Below are 14,551 nucleotides of genomic sequence, written 5' to 3'. Positions count from 1 at the left end.
GCAAGTTAATTAAAGATACCAGTGTTGTGTCGTTATCAAAGAAAAACATCTAATACTTACCCTTTCAGTCATATCTGAACATGGGTCATTTGGAATAGCTATAATATAAACACATCTTTAATTTGCTGAGTTTTTGTTGTTGTCCAGTTTAGACCAAAGATAGGCTGCTTAGGCCTATTTATGGAAAAGAAAGGAATGTGCCAATATTTACCTCCTGCTGAAACACGTGGGGAGAAAGATTACCGCACTAACGTCATAAAAATAGAATAAGTAGGGAGAATGGCAGAACAGTGAAACGGGGGGCGGGGCGTAGAGTCCCGCAAACTGCATCTGATTGGTCCATTTATTTGAAGTAAAATATCTATTAATTATATTCAGTGTCACATGTAAATTAGGCGTCTCTGTATGGCTAAATTTATATTGATTATTTAGCGTATTCCCATTTTTATGCAATATAAATACTTAAATAAATAAATAGCCGTGTGATCTGAATGAAATTCAATGGAGGTGTCTGTTGTATGAGCCACTGAGCGCCCCCTGGAGGAAATAAAGTTAATGTCTTCTAAGAAAAGGAGATCAGCGAGCATTAGCCACTCAAATACACCCACAAAAGTGTTGTCAACAAACGCAGAGGACTGTTAAACACGGACAAAAAAGTCGCAAGGAGCTGAAGTCAGTGCATCTCCTCCTGAACTCTGTCCCATCATGGCTCTGTCAGGATCTCAAACACCGGACGATGCTTTGCACGGTAAGACAATGTTTCCATAACACTGCTTCATTGTTATAACCTGCGATACAGAGATATGTGAAATAGATATTTATAACCTTCGACATATAGGCTATATATGTTATATAGATATTTATATATTTAAATTATGTTGTTATAATTTGATTTCATACCCATAGTATATAATTATACATACATTATTTACAAATAAATTACACACTTGTTCTAATTTTAATAGAAAAAATAACATTCGAATACGATTTAAAAGACATTTTAAACTCAATTATAAAAAAATAACGATGAAATTACAATTAACTTACTATGAATTTCTATTTTAAAATAATCACTTTGGATGGTGTTACAATGCACATATATAACCTTAGACTATCTGTGTGTTTTTATTGTGCTGTGCCATTGTTTGTCTGTATTGTTATGTAAATAGATTCCATGACTCGCCTGTTCTAAGCCAATTACAGTGAAGAGGGTTAACAACTCATAATTTGATCAGTGGCTTAAACTGTCCACAGGGGAAAATGTCAGAACAATAGTGTTTGCAGAACACAAGTTCTTCATAAAACCGAATCCCTCTCTGGGAATACATTATCATTCATAAAACACACAAATACATGCGCATTCCCTCATTCATGCACACACTCACAGCTTGATATTAGGCTTGGCACACGTAACACACGGCCCTCGTCTGTGGTTATGTCACAATTCCACATGCTGAGGAATCTGGGGCAATGGCACAGTCTCTCCTCCCTCCACTGCAAAACTACTGTGTCTGGAAAATAACCACAAAATGAGCAGGGAATGCGGAAAGAGAAGATGTTTGACACATGAGGAAAGATGATGAAGGTCAGGATTAGAAGGAAGGAAGAGATGGATGAGATGTGTGTGTGTGTGTGTGTGTGTGAGAGAGAGAGAGAGAGGTGACTGGCTAATCTCTGACAGAAATAAAATGCTTATGTAAGCAATCTCTTGTGTTGATGTCAACAATCAGAGAGATAGAACAATAAAATGATAGACAGACAGACAGATAGAATGATAAAACAAAAATAGAAGATAGATAGACAATGATAGATAGAATGATAAAATGAAAAATAGATAGATGATAGACAGAGAGAATGATAGAACCATAGATAAAATGATAGATTGAATGATAAAACAAAAATAGACAGATAGAAATTATAGATCGATAGATAAATGAAAAATAGAAAGATAGAATGATAAAACAAAAAAATAGATAAAATGAAAATTTGATAGATAGGCAGAATGATAGAACAATAGAACGATAGATAGAATGCTAAAACAACAAATAAATAGATAATAGAATGATAGATAGATAAATAAAACAAAAAATAGATAATAGACAGTTAGATGATAGATAGATAAAATGAAAATTGGATAGATAGGCAGAATGATAGAACAATAGATAGATAGGTAAAACAAAAAATATATGATAGAAAGATAGATAGATAGAACGATCAATAGATAGATAGAATGATAAAACAAAAAATAGATAGATAATAGACAGAATGATAGATAGATGATAGATAGATAAAATGAAAATTGGATAGATGATAGGCAGAATGATAGAAAAATAGAAAGATAGATAGAATGATAGATAGATAGATAAAACAAAAAAATAGATGATAGAACGATAGATAGAATGATTGATAGATAGATAGATAAAACAAAAATAGATAATAGACAGAATTAAAGATAGGTAGAATTATAGATAGAATGATAAAACAAAAAATAGATAGATAGATAGATCCTGACTGAATCCATTTTATTGATCTAAAAGTATCCTGAAGTCCATGTGGTTCATATGTCCGTCAGGTTCTTGGGTGGAGCTGGAGGGTCTGGTGGCATCTGCAAGTCAAACAGAAGGAGAAGTAGGAGCACAGGGCACCACAGCCTCCTTCCTGCAGGGGGAGCTGGAGAGGATTCTGCTGGAAGCTCAGCTGGAGTGTGAGAGGAGTAGTCAAACAGAAAGGTGTGTACCTGAAAGGCCTATTTAAGCTTTTCTTTGGGAATTATGAATATTGAGAGTTCATTTGAACGTGAATAAATCTGCCTTGAGATCTCTTTATTTTTTCAAGCCATGTGTTTACATACACCTTACTAGCCTGACACTCAAATCATTGCTGTTTTGCACATGATACATATTGAAATGCATCATTGCAAACATGTTCGGAGCACATGTAGTGATTTTAGTAGTGTTGCGCTTGCAGTGTTTTATTTCAATCGGTTTTCAACATGTTTAATGATTGATGAGTGATTACATACTTTTTATGCAGTTTGGCCGTTCATTTACGCGACAACAATGTTTTGGGGGCCTGAAAACGTAAACTTTTGGAAACGGCTTAAAAAGTGCACGTTTTTGAAAACAATACCATTATACCATGTCCATGTAAACCACAAAACGCAAATTTGTGATTACGGTGAGGTCATGCACAGTTTTTTTTAATCCCCGTATCCGCTTACATATATTTATATATAATCGATTTTTAATCTCTATAATAAAAATGTACAATTCAGATTTTGATCTCCATATACATTTACATATATATATCTTCCAAGGGGTTTTTTCCCTCCTAGGACTTTTTTCCCAGTGCTAGCACGCATGTGTATTACGTGTTCAGTCTATAGGTGTGTAGTTTATTTACAAAGTGACATCGCCATCTACTGGCCTGGCAGCAGAATAAAACGTTTTTGGTTGTTTCTTCATTCTTTGCGAAAGATGGATAAAAAGGCGCACAAAAACAAAAACTTTGAAAAATTGTATACGACCCCACCAAATCACAGAGATGCCGATTCACTCAGGACCTAATATTATCACAGGACCTCAGTGTTCGGCAAAATATGGTAGGTCATTTGTGGGGAATTTTTACTTTACAAATTACAGACATGGCCAGTTAGCACAGAATTGAGATCACAGACAACCTCTGCAATTATTACAAACGACTAGAGGTCCCCAGATAATACTAATCCCGTGCAAATAGGGCTTAAGACATATCTGGTGAAACATCTAAGAAGTTATGTTGATACTTAACTGAAAACACAACTGAGAATTCAACTCTCATGAACATTCACAAGATCTGAGTGTGTATGTGTAAGGGGTGGAATTCCAAAGCATCCATTCTCCATTAATCATTTTGTAACAAACAGCAGCTACAAAAAACAGTCAGCATGCTGTAAAACAAGTTTCCTCTATGATTTCAGTCCTCCACAGGTCGTGACCCCGAGGACATCTGGATCTCCTAAACCAGCCAGTGAGGGCAGCAGCAGCACAGATTGTGTTACTATACAGGTAACATGTTCAGTCTATGTCAGCTCACCCAACACTGCCAGTAAATGGAGTTTTTTTATAGTTACAACAAGAAGTTACCTGAAGTTATGATGGTAACAGTCATGACTGTACTTTTATTATGACAGTTTGAGATGCTACAATGGTAATTGGTCACTCAATGATCAAGCTATATTTACATTTTTTATATATTTACAATGTTATATTTACGTTATCTCATATTTTGCTCTTAATAGTCTATAAATGCATTCTATCTCTTTAACCAGAACTGTTGTTACAATCACAACCCAAAGCAACATTCAATCTTTGTCCCTCAGTCCCTCAGCTAAAATAAAATGATACTAAAGCCACCACTAGGTGGCAGCAAATCATTGTCTTAATGAGTTAGTCATTGAATCGTTCAGTCAAACAATTCGTTGAAAATAGCTGATTCATTGAGGGACAAAGCAGAACTGACCTACTCATCATTAGAACGATTTGTTCAAAACACGGATTCATTCAGTAGTAAAACTGAATCTGTGTTGCTTGGAGATGCGCAATGGCTCTACTGTTTGGACTATTTTCATTGGCAAAATAGAGGAAAAACTGACAATATTGTGTCTAAAATGTAAGTCACTTGATAGCCTATTAACTTATTGTTTATTGAATTGCTGTAAAATCAATATCATTTGCAAACGTGCTGATATTCAGGAAAACCGCACGTTTGCTCATATGATATTGCTAATAAATACTAAAAACAAGAACTAATACTGAGACATTTTTTCACCATATCTTGGTTTTTGGAAGCGTTTTTATTAATTTTGGTGGCATCCCCTGTAATTTGTGACCCTGGTGTTTGTGCGCTGTGATCTGACCCGACAAATGACAAAACAATTTTGTTTTTGTATCAGGTCACCACTTGATGTCCACTGTAACATGAACTGGTTCCTGAAGCAAAACCAGTTGAGAACCACTGATTTAATGCATGTAAATGATACTCACACAGTCTCTGTCTCTCTTTCAGTCAGATGAGAATGACAGGCGAGTGAGTGCTGAATGGGTGTGGGATTGGTCCAGTCGGCCAGAAAACCTCCCGCCCAAGTAAGATTTACCTTTAATTCATACATTGATTCTACGTTCTTAAATCATGTTAGTCTCTTCAGCTCTTCGGTTCACCTTCTAAAGTGATATAGGCGGTTGATAGATGGTAGTTAATAAATGTATCAGGTTTGAATAGAGTTAAGAGTTATTTTAAGCAGGAGTTTGTGGTATATAATGGAACTGCAGGGGGGTTTGTGGGACTATTAAACAACAAAACTCCAGAAAACTCTTTGCTTTTATATACAAATATGAATTGAAATTCATACTTCACCCCAAAATTCAAAGGAAAAAAATGTTTTTTGTGCATGAAAGCCTATTTATGAGACCATTAATCTTTTTTTTTTTTAAATTTGTGTTATTTGCATTACATGACATTGCATGAATTAATATATATACTAAGAATACTTTTATTTAGCAAGGATGCATTAAATTGATCAAAAGTGACAGTAAAGGCATTTAAAATGTTACAAAAGATTTTTCTTTCAAATAAATGTTCTTTTGAACTTCAAAGAATCCTCAAAAATGCATCACAGTTTACACCAGAATATGAAGCAACTGTTTTCAACATTGATAATGAGAAATATTTCTTGAGCAGCAAATCATCATATTAGAATGATTTCTGTAGGATCATGTGACACTGAAGAATGGAGTAATGATGCTGAAAATTCAGCTTTGATCACAGAAATTAATATTTCACAATATTACTGTATTTTTGATCAAATAAAATGCAGCCTTGGTGAGCAAAAGACACTTCTTTCAAAAACATTTAAAAAAATCTTACCGACCCTAAACATTTAAATGGTAGAAAGCCAGAAATCCCTGAAATAGATAATAATAAAGATGAAAAATTGTTACACTTTTTTTGCACATGATGCAGTCCTAGAAAAAATAATGCATATTACAGGCATAAATACGTCGTTATGGAAGAAAATAAATGAGGTGTTCCTGTGTGCTGGTGTGTCCTTTCAGAATAACCGAGCGCTTCACAGATTGCCAGTTCTTGCAGTAGAGCGCTTGACCTCCGTTAGCCCTGCATACCTCTGCTTAAATCTCAGAGAGGATCATTTAGTCGCCACACAAAAATAGCTTGCGCGCCACACCATGAGTCAGCGAATCTGAGCCTCGCTTGTGTAGCGTTTAACGAGTGGATGAGTTGGCTATCTAGAGGAGAAAGTTCTTAATGCACATATCATTACAGATAAACCTTGTCACAAAAAACTTTTTGGATTGCAACATTTAATAATGTAGTATTGCAGATTTCAGCAATAGAGACCCATATCATGATGCTATTAAGAGCAAAAACCTTTGAGAAAGCACAATAAGCTTTACTTTGTCAATGTCAGTTTTCATGACGGTGCATATTTGCGTAAATCTTGCTGCACAAATGTTTCAAAAGTGATTTGAAATCAGTCTTTAGAAATAGAGCTGATGTAGTGTCATTTAAAATTAAAACGTCACATTAAAAACCTTAGTAGATTTTATTGATGTCATTGCAACCCTACTCAAAAATAAAAAAAATGTTATAATACACTATCTGCTCCACTTTCCTGCAACCAGAGAGTTGTTTTATCTTGGTTGCATTGAGCTGTGATGTCAATCTGTGATGTTTAGATCCTCGTATCATCAAAAGATGAGACTTTCTTGTATTCCTGCTCTCCCACATGTGTATGAGGTGCTGCATTTTAGCAACAAGCTTTATATGAGAGGATAGACAAGATTTAAACTGGGATTACAATGCTGAATTTGGCTTAATCTGTTTCATTAAGCTTAAAACACCTTCGGGATCACATGGTGCATGCTTGTTAAAGGGATAGTTCACCCCAAAATGAAAATGATCCCATGATTTACTCCCCCTCAAGCCATCCTAGGTGTATATGACTATCTTCTTTCAGATTAACACAATCAGAGATGTATTAGAAAATATCCTGGCTCTTCCAAGCTTTATAATGGGAGTCAATGGTGAAAAAAAAAAAAAAAACCTACTACTACATACATCATTTGCCGCAGATGTTACCAGAAGCTATAGTGATTACAGTTTATAAAGTAATAATTATCTCATGATCATCAGGTTTTGTTCATGTTGCTCCGGTGCTGCTGTCATTACAGCAAAAGAGAGATGCACCAAATACTGAGACATTTGCAGATTCATGTGCATTTTTTCAAATCAACTTCTCACTGAAATGATGCTGATAATACTGTGTCATTTATCATGAGAAATTTTGTATTGCATTTAAAAAATGCAAAAGAGTCTGCATTTTTATGAGACTTTGAATGTATTTCCTGTAAAGCTGAATTGAAACCATATTTATTGTGAAAAGCATTATACAAATAAACATAAATGGAATATATTTATATTCTCACATCTTCAGTGTCCCAAATCCATGTATAAATATTGAGATTATCTTGCTGAATGACCCTGATCTCTCTCTCTCTCTCTTTTTAGGGAGTTTGTGTTTCATCACCCAAAGCAGTCCGGCTCTCTGAGCGTGAGGAAGACTGAGGTGATGAAGAGGGGTTTGTTTTCCTCAGACGTGCTCCTCATCCTCCTGCCCTCTCTGCTCGCCTCACACGCTCTGACGCTGGGTCTGGGGTGAGCCACTTTCTCATATCGTATTTCTCACTATAACTTCTAATATTTTTATTTTAATATCATTGCTCAGAGTGCACAGGAAGCAAGTGTGATCATATTTCATTAAAACTCCGGCAATGAGATGTATCTATGTACAAATAGTCCATATATATTTCCCTATTTATTTCAATATTTAACAGAATTAAAGGTGCCATCGAATTGAAAATAGAATTTACCTCGGCATAGTTGAATAACAAGAGTTCAGTACATGGAAATGACATACATTGAGTCTCAAACTTCATTGTTTCCTCCTTCTTATATAAATCCCATTTGTTTAAAAGACCTCCGAAGAACAGGCGAATCTCAACATAACACTGACTGTTACGTAACAGTCGAGATCATTAATATGTACGCCCCCAATATTTGCATATGCCAGCCCATGTTCCCAACATTATGAAAGGCATTATGGTGCGTTCACACTGGACGCGAATGAAGCGGTAAGCGCGAGTGATTTACATGTTAAGTCAATGCAAAGACGCGAATTGACATCCTGCGGCGCGATTCGCGCGAATGAAGCGGCGCGAATGACGCGGCGCGAATGACGCGGCGCGAATTGAGCGATTCGCGCGAATGACGCGATTCGCGCAAGTTGAAAAATCTGAACTTTGGCGAATTTCCGCGCCGCGTTAACCAATCGGGAGCTTGCTCTAGTAGTGACGTGACGTAGCGAGCTGAGGCAGAAATTCGAAACAACAATGGAGGACAAAATCATCGTCGCTGTACATCTTCATACATTTATAGAAACAGAAATAAAAAGGACCGTGTTTGAAAGAAAGTGAGTGAGGAGGTCGGACAATCTGATAAGTTGTAAAAAACGGTCTTTACTCAATTTGAGCTATATATATACATATATATAAATACATATTGAGACTACAAGCCAACTAAAGACGACCAATTGAGCTTATTCGCTGTAATTTACAATTATTTCCCCACTGACAAGTTGTGTTTATTCAGAGGAAGTGTGCAGAAGCAGTGGGAGAGTCTGGGACACATAAAGGAGCGGGAGAGCCCCTCTCATGACGCAAATTCGCGTCTGTTGTGAAGGGATTTTCACGCGCGAATGAAGCGAATGTCACGCGCGAATGAAGCGAGTAAACTCAAAATGTTCAAGCGTCCAACTACGCGCGAATAGCGCGATTTATTCGCGCAAGTCGCGTCTGGTGTGAACACAGCATTAGACAAGGGCAGAACATCTGGATCTGTGCACAGCTGAATCATCAGACTAGGTAAGCAAGCAAGGACAACAGTGAAAAATGGCAGATGGAGCGATAATAACTGACATGATCCATGATAACATGATATTTTTACTGATATTTGTAAACTGTCTTTCTAAATGTTTCGTTAGCATGTTGCTAATGTACTGTTGCTATTTTCATTTTTAAACACTTGCTGTCTGTATAATTCATAAACACAACTTCATTCTTTATAAATCTCCAACAGTGTGTAATGTTAGCTTTAGCCATGGAGCACTATCAAACTCATTCAGAATCAAATGTAAACATCCAAATAAATACCATACTCACATGATCCGACGCATGCATGCAGTATGCATGACGAACATCTTGTAAAGATCCATTTTGAGGGTTATATTAGCTGTGTGAACTTTGTTTATGCTGTTTAAGGCTGTCGAGAGCTTGCGGGGGCAGGGAGCGGGAGATTTAAAGGGGCCGCGCGCTTAATCTGTGCATATGTAATTATGGCTCAAAATAGGCAGTTAAAAAAATGTATTAAAAAAAAATCTATGGGGTATTTTGAGCTGAAACTTCACAGACACATTCAAGGGACACCTTAGACTTATATTACATCTTGTAAAAAAAGTTCAATGGCACCTTTAGCACTGTTTATTATCTGCATAAATAAAAGCATAGGATTCTGTGGATGGTCATCCCATACAACCCCACTGAAGTCTATGGCTGTACCACTGATTTTAATGCAAAAGATGATTGATTAGGAAGGAGTCTTTAAACATGCCGTTTTCAAACCCATCATACGCCTTATTTGCATTGAAAATTAAATATATAAACGCTATTGTAGACATTATGGATGCACCGATATGAAAATTTTGGCTGATAATTCTTTCTAAATCAAAATTTTTATATAATTTTTGAGAGCTTGATTACAATAAAAGTCTCACCATTAAAAGTCATGTCCCAAACACACAATTATAATGTTCTCATAATATTATGTAGCCTATATGACAGACTTGCGCTGTACGTTGTACTTAACTGTATTTTCCTTTTTGAAGTGATTTCAATCATATTTCAAGCAATTCAAAACCATCATGGCAGACTGTACATCTGAAGTGTCTCAGCTGAAGGAAACAATCCATTATTTATTGGCTTTAATATATCGGCCAAATTTTCTTATCAGGCCGATATATCGTGCATACTTAGTACACATAGTTCTCAAACACTTGACTCTGCATTTTGCCATCCATAAGTGACAGCAGTCTGTTTTATGTGTTTCTGATTGGGAGTGTTTATGCATTTAAATGCAAGAGTGAATCTGCAAAATTATCATTGTGCATGTGAATGAAAAACAGGAGTTGCTCCTGAAAATGCAGTGAATGACATGCTGATAATGTGACGTACTGTTTGATGATTTTAATGTGTCCTTGCTGAATAAAACTATTAAATACTGATCTCAAAATTTTGACCATTAGTGCACACCACATAGATGAGGCTTCTCTGCCATTGTGCTTTTTAAAAATGACTGTAGATCAAATGTAATCTGAATATGATTGGCTCATGACGTTGTGAGCGTGTCCCAAGGCCGGGGTCCTGTCGCAGCCCCCGAGTCCCGTATGTCTGTGTTTGCAATAAATCAGAAACAAATAAAAATGTTTGGGCTCAGACTCTCTAAAATGTATTGAGCTGAACAAATTGAATTTTCGACCATCAGACAAACGATGACAGATGATCTCTCTCTGTCTGTTTCTTTCTTTTTTCTGTCTTTCTCAGAATATACATAGGAAAACGGCTGGCATCCTCCTCCACCAGCACGCTGTGACATGTGACATCTGGCAGCTCACTGATTGGCTAAGACCGCTGCCGCTAGCACTGTAGCCCAATCACGCCTCTCTTCTCCTCTTGTGATGGGCAACTGCCTCTTCTGCCACTGTCTGTCTGTCTGTCTGTCCTGCCGCAAAACCAGTCTGTCTGTCTCTGTGTGTCTCCACATATTTAAAGGGGTCATATCATGAGGAATCGAAGCTTTTCAGATAAAAGAGCCTGATGTATATGACAGCATACTGTTTTAAGAATAACGTACATTTCAGAAATCTAAATTTTCTTCCTGAGAAGAGCATTTATTGAAACAACGCTACAAAAACAATTTGTTCTGAAATCCTCCTCACTAAAAAAAAAAAAAGATTTAGACTTAAATGTATTACATATAAAGTTATATCCATTTGGATTACACAACATAAAAAACTGTTAAACTGTTATCAATGCAATGCATATTTTTCAGTCATACATAAATGAAACTGATAAGATTACTGCACTCAAAAAACAAACTATGGTGTAGTTGAACTATTTGCATCTATTTGATTATATTAAAAAAAATTATTTTCAAAATGCATTTATTCAAATTGATTAGAATTTGCATAAACCTGTTCATTATGAAAACAATTAAATTTATTCAGTTAAAAGTATGAATGGATAAAATATGGCTAGCAATATTCAGTTAGTTAAAATGAATGAGATTGAAACAAATTGTTTTTATTAATGATAAATATGTAAACCTGATTATGATTTCATTTGATTACATGTATGATTACATTTCATTTATTGGTACTATTACAGAAATCTTACCCGTATGACCTGACAAATATGCAGTTTAACAGTTTGTTTATGTTAAAACTCTAGTCCAAATAGATGGAACATTCAAATACACATCTTAAATTTAGGCCTAAATATTTTGGATGTTCAACTGATTAATAAGTTATCACATGACTTATCAAATGCAGATATACATGTTTTGTTTGCTCAGAACAGGTTGAAAATTTTCAGGCAAAGACAACTTTGTTTTTGATGCAAAAAAATAAACCAATAAACTTTATTAGCATTATATGTGGTCATCAAGGGGAATAAAAAGTATGATATGACCCCTTTGCATCATTTTAAGACTAAACTGTCCCCCTTTTTTTGTAGTTGTTTCTCTTTTGTTGTCCATAAAGGACTGTGTTCTTGTGTGTCAGGTGTAATACAGTTCACTACAGGGAACACAGAAACAGTAATGCACTGAAATTTAGCTGAAACAGTGTAAATGAGAAAAAAACAACAGTGAGCAAAGCAAAAAAAAAAAAAAAAAAAAAAAGTATTATTTTACATCTCATTCCAAATCAAATGAAAGACATGCATTCAGGTTGACAGGGTGTTTGTTCTGAGTATTTGTGGAGCAAGTAATATGATAAATCTTGTGTTGCACTGTCGTGTTTGTGATATAGACCCATTCTATGTTGTATTGTGAAGGCAACTGGAGCTCATTAGGTTTTCTGGTCAGATTAATCTTGTTTGTAACGACTCAACCTCAATAAATGTCACTCTCACCACCTTCAGCTTGGTCTGGTATTTTATTTCAAAATAGATGTGAGGCTTTCACCTTTAAAAATTATATATAGTACCTTGTTTTATTGAGCTTATACTATAATAATCTTTGAAGTACAGATTCCTAACATGTACATGAACTTGCTGATTTCATGTGGTCACATGTTTGTTTAATATTTTTCACAATATTTAGTCCCTTTTTTTCCCTGTTTAATGTCAAAGGTGATGAGAAGATTTTAAAAAAAGCAAATATTGTATGTACAGTATATATCTCACAATTCTGCCATTATAACAATTGCGACTTTTAATCTCACAGGTCTGAACAAAGTCACAATTGTGAGTTATAAACTAACAATTGTGTTATAAACTCACTATAGACTCGCAATTCTGAATTTTTTTTCATGCAATTTCTCAGAATTGTGAGTTTATATCTTGCAATTCTGACTTTATAACATGCAATTGCGACTTTATATCACAATTCTGAGAAAAAAAAAGTCAGAATTGTGAGATATAAACTCGCAACTGTGTGAAAAATGTCAGAATTGTGAGATAAAAAGTCGCAATTACCTTTTTTATTTTTTATTCAGTGGCGGAAACAAGCTTCCATAGATTTAAGATACATAGACAGTCCTAAAAAATTCTAATAAAAAATTGTTTTACCTCTCAGACAAATTTAACTTCAAGGATGTTTAAATATTTTGTAAAACAAGACAAAGATACTGATTAAGAAAGTTATGCAGGAATTAGAATTCATTTTTTGAATTTGAAATTTGATGGTGCTTTTTGTACTAGTAAAGTCACTGTTTGCTTTTATTGCATAGAAAAGAGCACTTTGGCATTCTGGTAATAACCTCCTTTTGTGTTTCACAGAAGAGAGAAATTCAAAAAGGTTTGAACCAACATGAGGTCTGAGCATTACATTCCCTTCCTTAACCTATATGCCCTCTCCTATGCTTAGAAATAACATTTATAAGAGGCACATGGAAAAATGTTCAGGAAATACACAGTGATAGCAGACAAATACTGGAAAAGGTAATGACTGGAAAGCGATTGACTCTGTTGTGTTCAAGTGCGATTCCCTGAATGTGCACCAGAGGTCAGAATTGCTCCAGTGTGCACTGCAGTACTGCAGCAGTTAATATGAGAGTTATGGTGAGGCTCTACTGCTACATTTTTCTTTAAGAGCAGTTGTGCTCCCATTTGAAGAAAAAAAAAAAAAAAAAAAGAGATTAGGAGCACCTTCTGATCGATGACAGAAATGAACTTTTCCATTACAGGTCCAATATCCCCCCCAATTGAATTCTAGGCTTTTTTGTCTTTTGTAAGGACAACCTTATTAAATGCATCACCTTTTAATGTCAAATTCTTACATTTCATTTTGTAAAAATGTGTTTAATAATAAAATTAAATCAGTATCATAATGCACTGCAGAGGTGGCATTTAGGTATATTTACACTACAGCAGAGCTGCCCGCGACTAAACTACTAGTCGACTTTTTCTAGCTCCCGTGGCGTCTGACGTTACTATGTAACCTTGAAATGCACACTCCATGATGACGAGGAAGTATCAACAAAGGATTAACTGATAAATTAATAATTTAATCAATTAATTAATGTTTAGTTGATAAAGCGGTTAATTGATTTCGGTGCGCTTGCGGCATTCTGAAAAGTTGAGATGTTTCCATCTCGCTACGGCATATGAGCAGCTGGAAAAAATGAGCGCGCCACACCGCATGCGTGTCACGATAGCGTCGCTTCTATTATGAGCGTGCTTGCTGCACGCCTACATTTGAAATAATGAACTTGCACGCGCAAAAAACGCGATATGTGAATGGCCCCTTACATAGCCTAAATGTATTATATTATTATAAAATAACATTTTAATAGATTATTAATAAACTATTGTTTTCTGAGTCAGTGTCGGTTGCAAAGATGCAGCTGACGATGCTGACTCTCATCTCTGCAGTAACGAGAGCGCGAGTAACGCTGTAGAGAGAAATGCATCTTTCATATGGATTACATCAGGGATGGGCAACTCTGGTCCTGGAGGGCCAGTGTCCTGCAGAGTTTATCTCCATCCATGATAAAAACTCACTTGCCTGTAACTTTCTACTAATCCTAAAGACCTTGATTAGCTGGTTCAGGTGTGTTTGATTAGGGTTGGAGCTAAACTTTGCTGGGCAGTGGCCCTCCAGGACCCATCCCTGGATTACATAATCAGAGAGTATTTGTTTTAGATTGGAATTAATTTGT

General features: G+C 35.7%; 1 protein-coding gene across 1 annotated transcript; it reads left to right on the top strand.

Annotated features, from left to right (window-relative positions):
* The first annotated feature begins 445 nt into the window (after nucleotides 1–445).
* Nucleotides 446–12,080, top strand: zgc:73226 (uncharacterized protein LOC402792 homolog). The gene is made up of 6 exons (XM_067406677.1): nucleotides 446–748; nucleotides 2,573–2,729; nucleotides 3,959–4,046; nucleotides 5,047–5,123; nucleotides 7,567–7,713; nucleotides 10,713–12,080. The coding sequence occupies exons 1-6, from the start codon at nucleotides 706–708 to the stop codon at nucleotides 10,759–10,761; spliced, it is 561 nt and encodes a 186-aa protein (XP_067262778.1). The 5' UTR covers nucleotides 446–705; the 3' UTR covers nucleotides 10,762–12,080.
* The last annotated feature ends 2,471 nt before the right edge of the window (nucleotides 12,081–14,551 follow it).

Source organism: Chanodichthys erythropterus, chromosome 13, assembly GCF_024489055.1.
Source record: "Chanodichthys erythropterus isolate Z2021 chromosome 13, ASM2448905v1, whole genome shotgun sequence".
Lineage (NCBI taxonomy): Eukaryota > Metazoa > Chordata > Actinopteri > Cypriniformes > Xenocyprididae > Chanodichthys > Chanodichthys erythropterus.
The sequence above is the reverse complement of the archived record's forward strand: the minus strand, read 5'-3'. Positions and strand labels throughout refer to the sequence as shown.